General features: G+C 42.7%; 3 protein-coding genes across 3 annotated transcripts; 1 reads left to right on the top strand and 2 right to left on the bottom strand.

Annotated features, from left to right (window-relative positions):
• Window positions 1–9: 9 nt before the first annotated feature.
• LOC101774419 (peroxisomal biogenesis factor 6-like) lies at window positions 10–10,129 on the top strand (the record flags this gene model as incomplete). The annotated part of the gene is given in 29 exon segments (XM_014804769.2): window positions 10–121; window positions 240–367; window positions 1,466–1,582; window positions 1,662–1,793; window positions 1,932–2,103; window positions 2,321–2,492; window positions 2,956–3,077; window positions 3,157–3,248; window positions 3,966–4,005; window positions 4,235–4,292; window positions 5,047–5,195; window positions 5,324–5,394; window positions 5,473–5,643; window positions 5,732–5,800; window positions 6,227–6,328; window positions 6,412–6,447; window positions 6,449–6,470; window positions 6,473–6,501; window positions 7,052–7,130; window positions 7,211–7,310; window positions 7,415–7,487; window positions 7,652–7,831; window positions 8,191–8,313; window positions 8,387–8,470; window positions 8,575–8,759; window positions 8,844–8,982; window positions 9,058–9,117; window positions 9,380–9,484; window positions 9,593–10,129. Coding segments are annotated over 24 exon segments (2,343 nt in total). The 3' UTR covers window positions 9,707–10,129.
• Window positions 10,130–10,570: 441 nt separating this feature from the next.
• LOC101774019 (protein LURP-one-related 11) lies at window positions 10,571–11,311 on the bottom strand. The gene is made up of 2 exons (XM_004959823.1): window positions 11,075–11,311; window positions 10,571–10,966 (listed from the first exon to the last, which is right to left on the bottom strand). The coding sequence occupies exons 1-2, from the start codon at window positions 11,309–11,311 to the stop codon at window positions 10,571–10,573; spliced, it is 633 nt and encodes a 210-aa protein (XP_004959880.1).
• Window positions 11,312–13,590: 2,279 nt separating this feature from the next.
• LOC101773199 (probable GTP-binding protein OBGC1, chloroplastic) lies at window positions 13,591–18,038 on the bottom strand (the record flags this gene model as incomplete). The annotated part of the gene is made up of 3 exons (XM_004959821.4): window positions 13,591–14,839; window positions 15,477–16,023; window positions 16,801–18,038. Coding segments are annotated over 2 exons (1,419 nt in total), but the record flags the coding sequence as incomplete, so codon positions are not given.
• Window positions 18,039–18,837: the final 799 nt, after the last annotated feature.

Here is an 18,837-nt window from a genome sequence, read left to right as displayed (position 1 = left end):
TGGCGTCAGGCGGTGGAGCAGGCGGCCGTCGATGTGCTGGACAGCTCCCTGGATAACCTGCAGGGCGTGGCGCGGTCGACCGTCGACGTGGCGGCGTCGTCCACCGTGTCCAATTCCGGAGGTCCGATATTTGGTTGGTTGGTTGCGTGGGTGGATTGCCGTCTGCGTATTGGAGAGACCTAGGTTTGGGTTTAGTCGGTCGAGATTTTTGATTTGATTCGGTTTCTTCGTGATTTTAGGGAGGAGGAAGAAGAGTAGGCCAACAAGGTCATTTCCAACAGACGAGGGGACACTATGGAAGACGCGGCCAGTTTCGGCGAGTGGGCGCTCTGAGGCTTGGGGTAGATTGATTTCCCAATCTTCTGAGGTTGGTTATCGAACTCCTGAATCAATGTGGAAATGATATGCCCCACAAATTTCAGTTGAGATAGGGTTAAGTTAAGGGGCTCTACTTACAGGCAACACAAGTGATACCATTTTATTTTACAGTCAGTCCTGAATGTCCAATTTATTGGGTGGTGAGCTCAACTGTTGTACCCAAATCATCACATACCGCCAAAATATCTAGTGAGCACTGAGCAGAGTAAACATTTAAGTTAAACAATTTCATCCTGAAAGCAAATATTTTAACGATCTGCTAACATTTTTTTTTACTTGTATCTTTTGAGTTGCTTTGACATTCCATCTCTAACTTGGTTTTTGAATGAATGAGCAAAATATCGTGTGTTTGCTTGCAATGTATCATCTTATGAATAGTAGGGCTAATGTGAATTGTGTGCTGTATTACATCATGCATGATATCAGGTGGCAACATGCAACCATTATCTGCTGCATTATCATTGTATCTTTTCAAACTTGAGAATATGTAATTTATCTCATTAAAGTAATGCTCCCATGCTCTTTTCAAGTGTGCGCTATCTTTCTCCTGGTGTTGTGCTGCCGACATGTATCATGCCTTTTTCATATCTCTATAAAGAACCTTGAATGTGCAATCTATATTCGTGTACTAGTCTGGTAATTTGCCAATCATCACTTTAATAATGGTTGTGTGGTCTACATTCAACTTTAGCTATCACGAGCTCCTTGTTACCTGCATTGTCAATTGACCCTGCTAGGCCACCATTTATGTTGACGGAATAATTTTTTTCACCTTGCAATTTATATAAAAGGTCTAAAGAATGCACTTTCATTTTTAATGGTGTAGTACTGTAGTCCTGCGTTTATATTGTATTCCTTATTGAAGTTGATGACAAAAGTTGTCAAGTGGGATAGGTGGGGAGAAAAGATGCCTAGCTCTCAGGGCTAGGTGGTGCATGTTCACCTTACAAATGTCATAGTGGTTGATGATGGTGGACAGAGGCCATCCAACCTTGCCTCTGAAGAGACAGTTCCATTTAGTCTATTTTGTTTGTGTGTGCAGTGGAGTTAATGATTTTGTGATAATTTTCTGCCATTTTCTCTCCAGTATCCCTCGATTCCCATTTATCCTACTCATTTCACTGTTGGACATGGTGGAAAGAATGACCTGAAGCTCACCGAGTCATCTCCGGGGTCACCTGTTTGCAAACTGAAGCATGTTAAGGTACCTGTATTTTTGTTGCTTTGCACTCCTCTACTTTTCTTGCCTGTATTCTGAACTCAATGATGACTTCTTGTACCAGAGGGGTGCTGCCCTTGAGATCTACGTATCTAAAGTTGTCCATGTCAACGGGAAGGCCCTGGACAAGACTGCTAAGGTCACCTTAGTTGGTGGTGATGAAGTCGTTTTTAGTTCTCTTGGGAGGCATGCTTATGTATCCTTTTTTTACCACCAACTACTTTCTTTAGTTCTTCTCTAGGCTCTATTGCTCTTATTGGAAGCCTGCTGCTAGTATGGATGATGGTTTAGACAAGCATCTGTTTGGGTATGATATTCCTTAATGTGTTGGCAGATATTTCAGCAACTTCCAGAGGAAAAATCAAGCACATCATCTTTGTGTTCAACATCTGTCGCTCAACAAGACCGATATGCAGCACTTGCACTGGATCATCTGTCATCTAAAGCAGCTAAAATATCAACACCATTAAACTTTGGAAATGGCCGACCTCCACTGGTTCCTCATGGTGAGCCTATATCATAGTAGCTTCATTTTCAAATATCCCCTGCTAACCGCTGATGTGGAGTTAGCATGTGCCTTTCAAGATAATTTGATTTTTTTCCCTAGACTCATGCTTCTCAAAATTTGTGATACTTCTGGAGCCTTAGTTATTTTTGCAAAGATGCACGGTGCTAAATAGAATGATAATTTTAAGGTGAAGTCTACTGTTTGGTCTTGAACAGATAAGGAGATAGTCAGCAGTTTATGTAAGACTATGGAGGAACAGAGCTACTGCACTTCTGAAGAAAATGTGCCATTTGGTCGACATCAACTTTTAAAGGATGATCTGAAGAAGGCGACTATAAATTCAAGTGACATATCAGAGTCATTCGATAATTTTCCATATTATCTTAGGTATACACTCACATTACAACAGCTCTTTTGTATTATTCTGAACATTATATATTTTCATGTTGCAGTTCATTCTGTAAAAAGTGCTGAACGAAGTGATATGTCCCTAACATTCTTCATCATGTAACATAGTAATAGTTGAGTTTGCGATAGCACATGTTTTTCATATTAACATGTCGTAATTACAATGATGCAGTACTTCTGGATACTGAAGAGTTGTTATCGACCTGTATTTCTTTTGTTTATTTACTAACTAAAAAAATTGTTTTCTCATTTTTATTCCTCCATCTGACTGCAACCGTAATTGTAATCTCTGAATAATCTTTGACTAGTTAATCAGCGGCACTGAATAGGGCTGATCAATACTGATTACCAAATATATGTTTTCCTTGAAGTTAATAGTCATGTTGATTGATTAGTCTCTTGTAGTTATGAAGTATCTTCTAATAATTCCTCATCCTTGCAGTGAGAATACAAAAAATGTTCTCCTGTCATCAGCATATGTAAACCTATGTTGTAAGGAATCCGCAAAGTTTACAAAGGGTATATCTTCTCTTTGTAGAAGGGTACTATTATCTGGTCCAGCAGGTATCATTCTTGCTCTATAAATATGATACCACAACTTTTGTTGCTACGTTTATATTAAAATCAACTTGCCTGCTTATAGGGTCCGAGATCTACCAAGAATTGTTGGTGAAAGCGCTGACCAAATCCTTTGATGCTAAACTGATCATCATAGATTATTCCTTACTGTCTGGTGTAAGCCTCCTAACCATACTACTTGCATAGTTCCGGTACTATTTTTCAATAGTTGCATATTGTGTGACAGCTAAAGGCATGCTCGGTTTTTTTTCCTACCCTACCCTTGGAGTCTTGGTAGTGGTCAAGGAAATCCTTGCTAGTAGAAGATCAATTTTGCTCTCAACAAATGCGTGAAACCTCATGACTTAATTACATTTCTTACCCATTAACCTTAATGTACAAGGTGACACAGAAGAACCACACATGCTCCAAGCTCTCCTTATACTATTGCCTTTGATATTTCTTTGTAATGCTGCTATTGCTTATAAGATTATGATACATTTGCTTCCCCTTAGAAGCTTGCCTTTTTTTTTAAAAAAAAATCTGTTCATAAAAGTTCGGTAAAGTTCTGCAGTATTTCTTCTATTTACAAAGTAATTTCATATCTTGATGCTTGCCTGATGTAAATTGGACTTTGTTGTATCCGATGGGAATAGTTCTAGTTCAAATTTATGCAAAAAAGCTTGGAAGAAGGAATATTGTATACTGCATTTTGACAAAATCCAGTAATCTCGAAATTACCTGGGCAAAATCTAATAACAGTGTTGACCGAGAATGAAAGAACTGGAAAATTAATCAGAAACAGGGGAGGGAAAGAAAAATCGTCTTCTATCTTTTTATTTGGTATATCGCTTCACTTTAAATAATGGGGGTTTGATAATATATTTGTTTCAGGGACAGCCTTCAAAATCAAAGGATGAGTCATACAAAAAAGGTAAGGTCATTCTTGCCTCATTAAACCTTGGCTAATTTTTGCCACTGTTTTGTATTGTAGTGGTTTACTGTCAAACTGGGTATGCTAGGCTTCATCTACATTTTAGAAAATTGACAGGAAATTGCAGTATTTTCCAACAACGTTGTAATGTAATAATAAAACCTCCTGTGATCTGATATAGATCGCTATCCATTTCCAGGCTGTAGTAATTTCTCATGGTTTGTTTCAGGTGATAGGGTGAGATACATTGGCCCTCAACGATCCTCAGGGTTCCTTGAGGGACAGAGGTATGTTTGAAAATTCAATTGTTATGGTTGGTCTCTTCGCTTCAAGTTTTCCTGCTTCGCTTGCATGAATGCTCCAAGAAATATTTTAAAGTAGTAATTTACTTTAAGGGTTACATGGGTAGTAAGAGTAGGATTCTATGTACAGATCCAGTATGGGGACAAACTGTTCTGTAGAAAGCCACCGTATCTATTGGGATAAGTTACACCTTTTGTTTTGCCATCAATGCAAAAAAGAAAAATTACACTAGGGATACTTGACGCTTTAGACATGGCGTGATCTCCAATGAACCTTTGACCACCTATTTCTTCTAGAATAGATTTATAAAATCCATTAGTTTCATGACATTAGTGAAATTACCGCGTATGATTTTTTATGTTTCCAAACTAAATATTTGTGTCGGCTGGAAGGATTAATAGGTTCAAGGTCAAGTAGGTTGCACCATTTGTATGCAGTAGAAAATGTAATTGTCATCAACTCTATTTCCTGCAAACGATGAGCATTGTATGGTGCTGAAATTGATTTTTTTCCCCCTACTTCAACTGTGGTTGTATAGTCTTCCTGATTGAACAAAGGCCCTGTGCCTATGTAGTTTGAGTTCATGCTTGTTAGTCTAACAAGAGGTGACCTATGACTGAGCGTTAGTTAATTATGTCTAAAAAATAATTTATCACCACCCTTTGTTTTTGGATAATCTCAGATTGTTGTCACTTCTCTCATTTTGATGTCAAGGCTGATACATTCATCAATCTGCAGAGCCCCAGATTATGGTTCACAAGGTGAAGTGAGGCTTCCTTTTGAGGAAAATGGATCCTCAAAAGTTGGAGTCAGATTTGATAAACAGATCCCTGGGGGCATTGATCTTGGTGGCAACTGTGAGCTTGACCATGGTTTATTCTGTTCAGGTGCATCTCTCTTGTTTTCATATTTCATCAAACACTTATAACTAGATCAGACGTGTATCCTGAGTTTTGTCATTTATTTCTATCTTGTAAATTTGTAACTCACTTTGTCCATTCACTTTTTCTGCCAGTTGATTCTCTATGCCTCGATGGTCCAGGATGGGAAGATAGAGCAAAACATCCATTTGATGTTGTGTTTGAGGTGATACAGTCTTTCTTGCATTTAATTATATCAGTATATCTTGTTCTTTTGTTGTTACTCATTTGTTTCTCTTCACAGTTTGCCTCTGAAGAAAGTCAAAATGAGCCTCTAATCTTATTTCTTAAGGATGTTGAGAAAATGTGTGGACATAATTATACCTACCATGGTCTAAAGAAAAAGCTTGAAAGTTTCCCAGCTGGAGTTTTTATTATTGGATCCCAGATTCAGACGGACACTCGGAAAGATAAGGTACTTTTGAAGAGAATGTACACTCAACTCTGTTCTAATCATTTTCCTCTCCTTGTATATAGCTAAAGTTTAATTGTATTGTCTGCAGTCAAACAGTGGGTCTCCTTGGCTCAAGTTTCCTTACAGCCAAGCAGCAATACTTGACCTAGCATTCCAGGTGTGGTTAATAGTTTGATTCTGCTTACCTTGCAAATTGAAGTTTGCTTACATTAAGTCCTATCATGTTCTTCTGCTTCTGTGATGCCTTTGTATTTGAATACCGAGACATTTGTGAGCTGGCTACCCGCTAGCTTGTGGACTATTATCTGCACGCCATCTGGTTCCTATGTGCCACATTGCTACATTAGAAGATAGGATGATGTGGGATAGAGGGTTAATGTTTCCTACTTATTGCAATCTAGTGTTGTAGAACATCATCAACCGACTGGTGAAATTGGTGGTATATCAGCAAACTTTTTTTTGTTTACTTGTTGCGATCTTCCATCTTGATTGACCTATCTGGTTACTAAATTTCAGGTTTTGATTGCACTGTACACTTACACCTATTATTTTGTCTTTTACAATCTGTGTCTCATCAATGCAGGATAGCTTTGGCCGTGTGAGTGAAAAAAATAAAGAAGCTCTGAAGATGTCAAAGCATTTAACTAAACTTTTCCCAAATAAAGTGACAATAGAAACACCGCAGGTCTGGCATTTATGTTAATTCTCGAGTGATTTATATGTCAAGGAATTTCTTTTGCTAGTTTTAACTTTGAAAATATGCTACAGGATGAATCAGAGCTCACCCGGTGGAAACAGCTATTGGGATCGTGACATTGAAATTCTTAAGGCAAGGCTAATGTTTTGAAAATCCAGTCTGTAAGTATCTGGTGTGAAGGCGTCTCTATACTTTCCCCTTTATAAACTATTTATGTTTGCTTACTTGACTCTTGTTATCTTTCTGATTTCAATAATTGGTGTAGCACTGTAATGCTTAATTGTTCTTTTTCTTTGGTCTGTTCAGTTTCAAAAACAACTTCACCAGTGCTACTATGCTCATTTCAAAGTCAAGTAGTTGTTTGGTTGCACATCCCTTTGCTTTGAGTATGATGCATATTGCAGATCTGTAGGCATAATTTGTCTTTCGGTCTGTTATTCTGTTAGACAAACATCCTGCTTCTCTGGGGTTGGGACAGTATAAAAACATTATATTAATTGTATCGATTGTGATTTCTGTATGGGCTTATTATATAGTTGAGAACTATTCATACATCAAGTGATTTTTATTTGTTTATCTGTAATTGTCTATATATTATGCTACATCTTGGGATAGTCACATACTGCAGGGACTTTTTACTTGACTCTACTGCCTTTTCTGTTCTTGATGAGTAATCTTGAAAGTCTAATATATTTCTGCTACTGGATGCAGTTCCTAACCCGCCATAGTATGGATTGTACTGATGTAGAATCAGTGGTTTGTGTGAAGGATCGTATTCTTACAAGCGAATGTGAGTTGAAGTCCTTCCTTCCATGCTGATTTGGTATAATTTAGTCTGTAGCATCATTAACCTGCTAATTGTATTATCAGGTGTTGATAAAATAGTTGGTTATGCTTTGAGTCATCATCTCAAGGATCGAACCATTCAAACTCCTGGAAAGGATGTGAGAGTTGTTCTATCCGGTGAAAGGTATTGTTTCTAAGCTTGTCAGTTTGTATCATTGGCTTGTTACCTGAATTCCTGTTTCCTAGTTTTATCAGGTGACTGCTTTGCTGATCCTTGCTAAACTGCAGCCTTAAGCATGGAGTTGATATGTTGGACAGTATCCACTTTCCTAAGAAGAAGAGCACAAAGAAATCACTCAAGGTGACTTTTTTGCTTGAATTAAGGTCGATTCATCTTACGATTGCACAATATATACTGTGAAACGGAGTAGGCAACAAAGAAAATTTTATATCTTATGATCTGTTATTATAATGACTAAAATATTATATCTGTGCCTTTGTCTTACATTCACTCTGTCATTGTAGGATGTCGTCACAGAGAATGAATTTGAAAAACGGCTACTTACTGATGTGATCCCTCCAGATGAGATTGGTGTTACCTTTGAGGACATCGGAGCACTAGAAAATGTCAAGGAAACTTTGAAGGAGTTAGTTATGCTTCCTTTGCAAAGACCTGAGTTGTTCTGCAAAGGACAACTTATGAAGGTACATACAATTATCCGAACTTAAGTTTATTTGTCGAGACTGGCCTTTTGTTATTTTTTCTGCCCATTAATTCCATTGTTTTCTGTTTCCTTGAGTGCGCGTTTTTCATTTGACTTTGTCAATCACATCCTGTTGGGATTATTTTGGCTACTGTAGAGGCTTTTCCGTTTCCTTGCAAAATGATTACTCCGTGTATTTCTTATCCTGTATCCTGTATTAAACTGAAACAATGGAATTGTTAAGTTAGGATGCTGAATGCTACTTACTGGTATTATTTGTTTTGTTAGATTTCATGTAGTGTTTTTCCCCCCAACTTACTTTATTTGCACTCAATAGTTCTGACTATCTATGTGCACCAGCCATGTAAGGGGATATTGCTTTTTGGTCCACCCGGCACAGGAAAGACCATGCTTGCTAAAGCTGTTGCAACAGAGGCTGGTGCTAATTTTATCAACATATCAATGTCAAGCATTGCTTCGAAGGTACTTCAGCAATATCATATCATTGAGTCTGCTGTCATTATTTTGTTTGATTTTAACCCTTTAATTGTAACAGTGGTTTGGAGAGGGGGAAAAATATGTGAAAGCAGTGTTTTCACTTGCAAGCAAAATTTCTCCTAGTGTTATTTTTGTGGATGAGGTTAGTCAGCGAATTTCTTTATTGTCACTGATGATGTCCTATGATTTCGCACTGATTTGTTTTACTCAATAACTTGTTTCCTTGCTGCCCCTTTTGTGTATTAGGTTGATGGCATGCTGGGAAGACGTGAGAACCCAGGGGAACATGAAGCCATGCGGAAGATGAAAAATGAGTTTATGGTGAACTGGGATGGTCTGAGAACAAAAGACAAAGAACGTGTTTTAGTACTTGCTGCTACTAATAGGCCATTTGATCTTGATGAGGCTGTTGTCAGGAGGCTCCCCAGGAGGTAATTTGCATTGCGTGTTTATGGTCTATACTTTGCTGCTAATGGTACCATGCCAAAAATAACTCGTTGACAATTTTTCCTTAGGTTGATGGTGAACTTGCCAGATGCACCCAATAGAAAAAAGATTCTTGGTGTAATATTAGCCAAAGAAGATTTGGGTGATGATGTAGATCTGGACGCACTAGCTAACCTTACCGATGGATATTCAGGCAGTGATCTGAAGGTATTTATTTAGATTATTTATTTCCTTTTTTTGAATTTCACTTTATTCGTGTTGATGGCAACAACTATTTTGCAGAACCTGTGTATTACTGCTGCACATTGTCCCATAAGGGAAATTCTTGAAAGGGAGAAAAAGGTCAGTTTATATTCTTACAACAGTTCTCTATTTGTTTCTTAATGTCTACAACATAATTGTTTTCCATAGTTGTGGCTAATATACTTACTAGATACAACCAATGTTTATAAAAATGAACTTATTTATGTCTTGTGACATAATTGTATGCAAAGAGCATTGACTATACGTTATTGTAAGGATCTTCAGTTTTATCTGCTGGCCATTTGGTTCTTAGGCATGTGCAAACTTACATAAACTTAACTGATTATTTTGTGCAATGCAGGAGAGAATCTTAGCAGAAGCAGAAAATAGGCCAGCACCACCTCAGTGTTCTAGCAGTGATGTTCGTTCCCTGAAGTATAGTGATTTCAAACACGCACATGAGCAGGTAAACGTTATGTCCAGTTTCATTCCTTTTATTGTCGCATAATTTTAATTTTTTCTGTTGCCGCATACAATCAAAATCTGTTGCTAACATGGCTTGTCACCTGTCTAGGTTTGTGCGAGTATATCATCGGATTCGAACAATATGAACGAGCTTGTCCAATGGAACGACCTCTACGGAGAAGGCGGGTCGAGGCAGAAGACATCGCTCAGCTACTTCATGTAGCTTAAGCTTAAGATGATTTGTACATACAGCAGAAGCGTTTAGCGTAAAGCAGCTGAGAAGATGAGGCAAGAAATAGCCTTTTTGTATAGGCGGTTTCCAGATAATTTGCTGGAAACCTTTATTCATGTTGGGGTCGGTTTCCAGATAAGTTAGGAGTCTTAGGACGAGGGCAAATAGTGCCTGGCTGGATTGGTGCTTGGTCGTCTCTCTCCCGTCGAGCCTGGATGTCTGCATGTAGCCAGAGATTGTGATCGTTTAATGTATCTTGATGGTATCTTGATGGCAAATGCATGTCGTTTCACCGTGGCCATTGTCGTTGCTGCTCGGCAGTGGGATGTGTTCAAACTAGTGTTCCTAATGCTCACCTATTGTGAAAAGCTATTACTCTTGCCGTTGAACTATAAAGAGGGCGCTGTTACGGCATGGCGCATGGATACGTTTTCAAAGAGTTGCCTGCTTGCCCTGTTGGTTGTTGCTGGTGTTAACATGAATTGGTCTGTTTTATCCTACAAGCTTCTGCCAGATTGTAGCGCAAATTTGGTCCTCAAAACTAAAGGGTGTTAGACAAGCTTTTGTAAATCCTTACGTTAAAGTTCAAAGCGAATCTTCTATTTCATCGCTAACAAATCAACCGAAAAGATTGTTCTCTTTAGTGCTGCTACTCGACTCTCGTATCTCCGACGAGTCAGGGCTCCTGTTTCACTAGGCTCCCCTGCTCTCTGAAGTTTCTTCGACAGTCAGGTGACAGCGTTCTTCAACTAGAAGGCTCAAAAAGCTTCAGTCTCGAAACCTCCGAGATTCTTCTTTCGGCGACTCTCTCTGCTAGTCTGACGAACAAAGTCCTGCCCGCGTCGCTAGATCGCTTCACATGGTGCGATTCATGAGCCCGTACACGAGCACTAGCCCCACAACGAGCGAAAGGTCAGTACCAGGCTCCACCACCAGGGAGAGCACGTCTTCCCCTAGCGCCACCCCGCTCGCCGTCACCTTCCTCTTCACCTCCGCGACGACGAGTCCGCTGGCCTCGTCGACGATCCGGCACCCCTGCTTCCCGCTCCCGGCGCGGCACTCGTCGGCGATCGTGTACCGCATGACGCGGCCGGTGGTGTCGCACCGGAACTCGCACGACGACGACGACGCCGGGCGGCCGTGGCTCCACTGGAACGGTCTGATGACCGGGCGTGTAACCGTGAACCATGGCCTCGGCTCTTGCTTCTGGCCTCGCCATTTGTACCCCTCCCATCGGCCAAACGCGAGCTTCTGCGTGCGATCGGGCACCATGGACATGAGATCAAGAACTTGCATGAACAGCGGCAACGCAAAAATCACATGGCCTGGTGGATTATGTCAGTAACGGCCTAGCTGTACCTTTTTAACAACGTTTAGGACGACCGAGCCGTCGAGGTCCATGAGGCAGACGCTGCCGCTGCACCTGGACCCGTAGTTGTCGACGCGGTAGACGATGCCGCCGCCGGAGTCGTACACGGTGCAGCCGTGGCCGTTGAGCACCAGCGACTTCATCCACACGGTGAACACCTTCTTCTGCTCACCCGCGCACGTCGCCGGCGGCGATGATGATGGAGAGGAGTGCACCCGCGGCGCCATTGCTGCCCGGATTCGTTCGCGGTTTGCCCCAATTCGCGTGCTAATATACTACACAAAGGACGAAGAGGAGATAGGATACAACTCCATTGACAGTCGATAGAGAGTGACGTGGTTTGGTAGTTACTTATTAAGCTATAATGGGTGGAGGGCAAATCACAATAGTACTCTTTTGGGGGCATAATCAAGCCAAGTGTATATCGTTCCTCCTTTCAGTCCTGTGACCTGTCCTGCAGTGTGTCAATGTAGGTCGTTTTGTTAGCCGTCCTCCGTTTGAAATTGTAGATCGTTTTGACTTTTCTAAATATAAATACAAAATCTAAGTGCATAACAAAAGTTATGCATTTAGAAATACCAAAACAGCTTATAATTTGAAATGGAGGGAGTAGGAAGCTAGCAGATGCTGGACAAATTAAATAATGTTAAACACAGGTAACACTCCCCGTACAGAGTTGGGTGAGTTGGGTATGTCTCCTGTTCATTCTGTCCAATGGATGTAACAAAGCGCTGAAACCGAGAGGCCAAGTCCCGTAGCCAAACATGACGGGCAATGACAGGCACTCTTAAACTGACCCTTCAAATAAAGTTCATGCTAAAAAAAGTAAGAAAAGCGAACGGACCCGTTCAACTTTCGGTACATGACAGCAGGTGATGACAGTACAGGCAGAAAAATAATGTTAGTTACTACTGCTTGGTGCCAAACATGTAAGTATAGTCAGTTTTAGCATGCGGGGTTAAGGGCATTCGCGTCATCAGGCGTGCATGACCACGCATGCAAAAGTGCACACAACGCAAGCTTCCAAGCTGGAACTGGATTGTTTTTTTTTCCGTCTTTGGGAGTTTCTTACTGACGAGTTGCGTTGCGTTGTCCACCTCGTCCCACTGCTCCTACATACTCGGTGCTTCCTGCGAAGCCAGTGATTCCAGAGAAGGCTACGGCTGAAGAGATGGATCGGTTGCTTGCTACTCATGATGCGGATGTGGCGAAGCTGCTTGCTGATTATGATGATGGTCTTGCGTCGTATGAGTCTCTGTTTACTGCATACCGGACATGGGTTGATGAGGATGCTCGAGCTGCTTATATTCTTGTTGCTAGCATTGAGGACAGGGTTTCGACTGATATTATTGAGCTTGATTTTGCACATCAAATGTGGGCTTTTCTTCGCACACGTTATGAGCCCACTGGTCAGTCTACTTTTCTGCCTATTGTGTTTTTCTTGGTGGTTCCCTTATTGCTTGGAAGACTAAGAAGCATGTAGCGGTTTCTCGTTCGAGTGTTGAGGCTGAGTTGCGTGCTATGGCGCTTGTGATGGCAGAAGTGACTTGGTTACGGTGGTTGCTTGAGGATTTTGGTGTTTCAGTTTCTGTGCCGACTCCTCTTTTGCCTGACAGTACAAGAGCTATCAATATTGCTCGTGATCCAGTGAAGCATGAGCTTACTAAGCATATTGGTGTGGATGTTTCTTATACACGTTCACAGGTTCAGGATGGGGTTATTGCTCTTCAGTATGTGCCTTCAGAATTGCAGCTGGCTGATTTCTTTACAAAGGCACAAACACGTATTTAGCATAGATTTTTCCTCTCCAGACTCAGTGTTCTTGACCCACCATGAGTTTGGGGGGGTGGTTAGATGTATATGTACTATTGGTAATTTACCTTTTCTATTAGGGGGTTTTCTATATATTTCCCCCTCCTGTACCTGTATATATATGGGCCTAGAGCCCCTGTTATGAATACAAGTGCTATTCCTAATGATAAACAGTATACTCAATTACTCATGAAAACCTAATGACCAAAAGTTGCATACTGAATGAAAAAAGAAAAGTAGGAATGCAAGGAGACACTGATAGAAAATTAGATTTTAAGGATCTTTCCTTATTCAGATCTAAACTATAGAGAATATGGAAAATGGTAATTGGTAAATCACCTTAAAGGCTAAAAAGGGTCCATAAAAGTTTAAGTCTCCCTATAATGCAGAACCAAACACTCTAATCCATATGTGCAAGAATAAAGAAAACATGATTTCTTTAAGAACAAGGAAAAGACAGAAGATATGAATCGAACAATACCAAAAGTTCAATAAACGGCACAAACCCCTTTGGTGTAAGCTTCAGCAACATATTTTGACAATTCAACATCTAAAGCACTCCTGTATTAATAGATAAGATTAGGCAACATATGTTGAGTTGAGTGGTATAATATGGAAGCTAAGAATGAGTAAAAGGAAAGAAGCTGAGCTAGTCTACCTAAACTCTTCAATATAAGCTGAATCAACTTGGAAGTAACACAAGTGGTTCTGAAGCTCTATTGAAATCAAATATAGCAGAACATCACGGCACAAACAAAATGATCTAAGAGGCGTCCGACGGCCATTCACAGGCATAGTACATAGTACGAGAACACCGACAAATCTTAAGTACATTACAGAGTTCCAGAAGGCATAAATAGCTAGAGCATCAATGTAAACATTAGCCAGACAAAGCATGAGCATATTAGAAGATGTGATGATTCAATAGCTTCATCTCCGCTGGCACAGACACATGGGTAGCATCAGCTGTACCACGTCGGGACATGGAACAGATCATTGATGTTCAGATAACCAGCCAGTCCCTCCCGCTCACATGCATCATACGTCTTAAAAGTGAACTCCGGATAAGAGTAAGAGTACAGATCGAGCACCTCACCCCTTGTGATTGGTTGAGCTGTCAAATTGTGCCATCTTGGGCTTCCAATGGGTAATCTGATGACAGTTGTCTCAACATAATTCTCCATTCGGTGGGCACTGCAACCGTGCCGGTGATGTTTCAGCAGACTTGTACTAGACGATGAACGATTGGGCTTGGACCTGTCAGCATAATCGATCCAGTTTCCTAACCAAGGGTTTCTCCGAGCAATCGAGAGCCAGAATTTACCACTGGAAGTGACAGGGGCGGTCTTTCCTGTGTATGACACGTAATTGGGCTGCAGTAGCACTCTTGACCTTGTGCGGGTACTGGAATGGGATTACCTTCAATAGCAAATCATGCATTCTTTGGTTGAGTACTGCTGTGTTCTCCTTTGAAAGCAAGGCTACATTGTTCACGATCTTTAATGGATAAAGTGGTAATGTGTCGATCTGTTCATTCAGGGCTTTGATAGCTGGAAAATTGATCGAGAATACTCTTCCCATAAATCTTCTCAAACTTCCCAACAGCGTAGTCACGAGCCTCTTAAAAATTCTTTGGCATCATGTCATCAGTAAGATCATCAACTTGATAAGGGAACACCTCCTTCAGACCAAACGCATTGAGTTCCTCTATAACTCCAACATTGCCCTCAAAGACTCCTTCGCTGGTACACTTTCGGAGGTGGGACACGAACGGTATCAGCAAGGCTGATCTGAAGAGCTCACGGCCCAAGTCAGGAAACAGGTGTGTGTGACCACTAACGGGCAAGATCCGCCTGTCCCTCGGCAGAGTCTGCAACACTTCATTTTGCTGAAGGAACTCTTCTGAATCACGCAGCTTGCTACCTTGTGGGCCACCGAATGACCTGCAAGATCGATCATAACAACCAATCAGACAATGTTCAGAACACTTGGCATGACAGTTTGTTAAAAATAAATCAACACATCAGAGTATGCAAAGAAAGCAATACAATATGGAGAATGTTCCAAGGGGGCATCAGCAGGGCTGTTAATGAGTTGAATGAGAAAAAACTTAATGCTGTAGTCATCCAATATAAAAGTAAACATGGAACACTAGAACAATGGTTTTATTGCAAAAAATTTACCAAAGTTATTTTGGTGTTCTTCAAAAAGAAATTAGATGTAATTCTGACATTTTAGCTCCCAACCGATAAAATGAGACGTGAAGCCTTCAACATATACGATGCAACATCGAAATTGAGAACAGTGAGCAAAATGTCACTACAGCTTGGACAATCTAGCGAACCCGTGACCCTTGGCAACCAAATAACACAATACAAGCTGCTGCTACTACTCGTTTTCACACATTTTGCACTACTAGCCATTAATCAATAAGGCCTGACTACTGGACCAATACTACTAGTAGTTTTCACACACAATTACAAGAAATTGACACTATTATTAGATAAGTGACTAATACAGGCACTCCACTGATTAAAATCGCAAGAACAAGAGAAAAAGAATGGCCTTTTATTTACTCACATAAGGTGCAAAGGTGGAACAGGCGCTGATGACGCTCCTCCCGTCGCTGGATTGTTGGCGGCTCCCGGCGCTTCAGGCTTCGAGTTGGAGTTCGACGACGCTCCTCCCGTCGCTGGATTGTTGGCGGCTCTCGGCGCTTCAGGCTTCGAGTTGGAGTTCGACGACAGCGTCGCCGTGCTACTGATGAATCGGCCCCGAGGCGGCCCCCCGAACGGGCGAAGGAGAAGCCCCGCGTGAGCTTCAGGCACGGGCAAGGGCGACAGGACGGACGGCGGCACGGGGCCACTGCTCGCGCTTGCGCGGGTGGAAAAATGCCCCTTTGCGAGCCGTTGAGCGGCGGCGCTGAGGGAGGACTGCATCCTGGCGCTAGTTGGTAGCATCAAAATCTAACGAGACAACTCCAAGATTTGGCAGTAATGTTATGGAAGGATAATTGGCTATAGTTGGTTTGGCAGCACTAATAACACTCAAGAGAGTGCTCTTTCCAGCATTTGGAGCACCTACAATCCCCACATCAGCAACCAACTTTAGCTCCAAAGCTAGCCACCTGCCAACCATCAGCGATCCCAAAATAAGAAATTTGATGTTAGCAAAACAGAGCTGGAATAGATGATACATCCAATAATTAATCAAGAACGAGAACCGGATATTACGATAAAAAGTAAATTAGTACATGGAAAGCCAACTGTTACAGAATAAGAATAACAATGATGTCATGATTAAGGTGGCATCATGATCGCAGGTCAATTTATGTGTGGATAAACACTATAATCATTTTAGTAGGACACTGCAATTACATTCAATTCTCTAAGCAGGGTTTATGCTACTTGAAGATTTACAAAACTTGATGACTGTCAGTTGGAAATTCGTAAGTACAATGCAAATACACAATACTATGGCACCAAAGCAACCACATTACAATCCAGAGAGCCGGTAAATTCCATATGTTGAGCAATGTCAGACTAAACCAATTAGGCACAAATATAAGTGACACACTATCTCTGCTTAATCACCGATTTTTTTTCAGATAGCATTACATTTAACATCGTATTTATACTATAGTGTTGAGAAGCAAGAAGCTGGGTACTGGGTATCTGGATCATTGGCTCAATGTTAGCAGACGGTATGCAAATAAAACTACAGAAATATTCCCCCATGCCTGATCTAGTGATCATCATCTATGGCCTGATGAGTGATGACCATCGACAATTGAAGCTGCAGATAGTGTCCTAAAAATGGCAGGATTGACAAATGCAAGAGCAGAGAGAAATTCAGTGTAACCATAAGAGACGACGAAAGAACTTTCACGGTAGAGAGAACTTACATTTCTGGGCCCTTCTCCCCCTTCTCTGCGATCCTGGGCACCTTGTTTGTGCCGGACTTGAACGCCGCATTGCCGCGGCCGCCGCGCCCACCTGGAAGCAGCAGCGCGCGCTGCCCAGGCTTCATCAGCTCGAGCAGCTCCACGCCATTGTCCGACGACCGCACCACCGTCCCCGGCGGGACCTTGATCACGACGTCCTCGCCCTTGGCGCCAGCCTGCTGCTGGCCCATGCCGTGCGCGCCGCGGCCGGCGCGGAAGTGCACGGACTTGCGGAACGGCAGCAGCGAGTCCATCTCCCCGTCCACCTGCACGTACACGTCGCCCCCGCGGCCGCCGTCGCCGCCCGAGGGGCCCCCGTACGGCACGTACTTCTCGCGGCGGAAAGCCACCACGCCGTTGCCGCCGTCCCCGGCTTTGGCGAATATCTTGGCCGTGTCGAAGCAACGCATCACGGCGGGCACGCCCTTCTCCTTCGCCTCCCCGTCCCCTTCCTCGTAGTCGTCGTCCTCCTCAAAGGCCTCCTCGTCCTCGTCCTCGTCCTCGTCGTCGTAGTCTGGGTGGAACACTACAATCTCATCGTCGTCGTCGTCTTCTTCCTCGTCGTACTCTAGCTCTCCCAGTTCCGTGCGTGGAGTGGCACCAGCTTCGTGACTTTGCTTGATCGGGAACATGTGGAATTCCTCCTCGTCGTCGCTGTCGACGCCGTAGTCCGGGTCGAACACCACGACGTCATCGTCGTCGTCGAGCACCTCGGGTACAACAGCCCGAGCATTCCGCCCCCTTTTGACCTCAAATACGTCTCGGCTGTTGACGACGAACTCCTCGTCACCGTCGTCTTCAAGGTGTTCGACCATTTGCCGCGCGAACCCGCGGCCTCCCGCGCTCTTCCCACCGGCCACGCGGGCGTCGAACTGGCCAATGGTGAGCTCCACACCGTCCGGCGAGTCCCGCAGCGGAATCTGCGCGAACGAGGTGGCCCCCAACCCCACCTCGAACTCCTCCTCGTCCTCCAGCCGCTGGACACCGTTCCCGCGTGTGGGAGCGGGTGCTGGCGCCTCCGGGTTGGCCGGGGCGGTGGGGAACCGGTCGAGCGGGACCTCCGCTGACTCCGGCGCGTCGCGGAGCGGGAGCCGGGTGAACGTTGTCGCCGCGACGCCGCCGCCGCTGACGGAGGAGGAGGAGGAAGAGGAGGGAGGGCGAGGCGGGGGCGAGGACTTGAGCGGCCTCGCGGCAAGATTAAGGGGGTGTTTGGATACGAGGTGTTAAACTTTAACAGTGTCACATCGGATGTTCGGATGCTAATTAGGAGAACTAAACATGTGCTAATTATAAAACTAATTGCAGAACCCTGTGTTAATTCGCGAGACGAATCTATTAAGCCTAATTAATCCATCATTAGCAAATGGTTACTGTAGCACCACATTGTCAAATCATGGACTAATTAGGCTTAATAGATTCGTCTCGCGAATTATACTCCATCTGTGCAATTAGTTTTGTAATTAGCCTATGTTTAATACTCTTAATTAGCATCCAAATATCCGATGTGATGGGTGTTAAACTTTAACAGCTGGTTGCCAAACAGGCCATGAGGCGATAAAAAAGGGAACAAGTGACTCAGAGGGATGCTGGATGCAGAGCAGCTCTCTCTCGCCAGCGACGCTCACCGCCGGCGCATCTCCGGCCGGCATTGTGGACGGCACAGATCGCTCTGGTCTGTGGTCACTGTTCGCAGCAAAGGACGGTAGTGTCACGTTGGATGTTCGGATACTAATGAGAAGGATTAAACATGAACTAATTATAAAACTAATTGCAGAATCTTTATGCTAATTTGCGAGACGAATCTATTAAATTTATGATTTGACAATGTGGTACTACAGTAATCATTAACTAATGATGGATTAATTAGGCTTAATAGATTCGTCTCGCAAATTAGACTCTATCTATGCAATTAGTTTTGTAGTTAGTCTATATTTAATATTTTTAATTAACATCAAACATCTGCTAAACTTTAACTAAAATATCCAAACGGGACCTTAA

The sequence above is a fragment of the Setaria italica genome, chromosome II (genome assembly GCF_000263155.2).
Source record: "Setaria italica strain Yugu1 chromosome II, Setaria_italica_v2.0, whole genome shotgun sequence".
Lineage (NCBI taxonomy): Eukaryota > Viridiplantae > Streptophyta > Magnoliopsida > Poales > Poaceae > Setaria > Setaria italica.
This window is presented reverse-complemented; position numbering and strand designations above follow the sequence as displayed.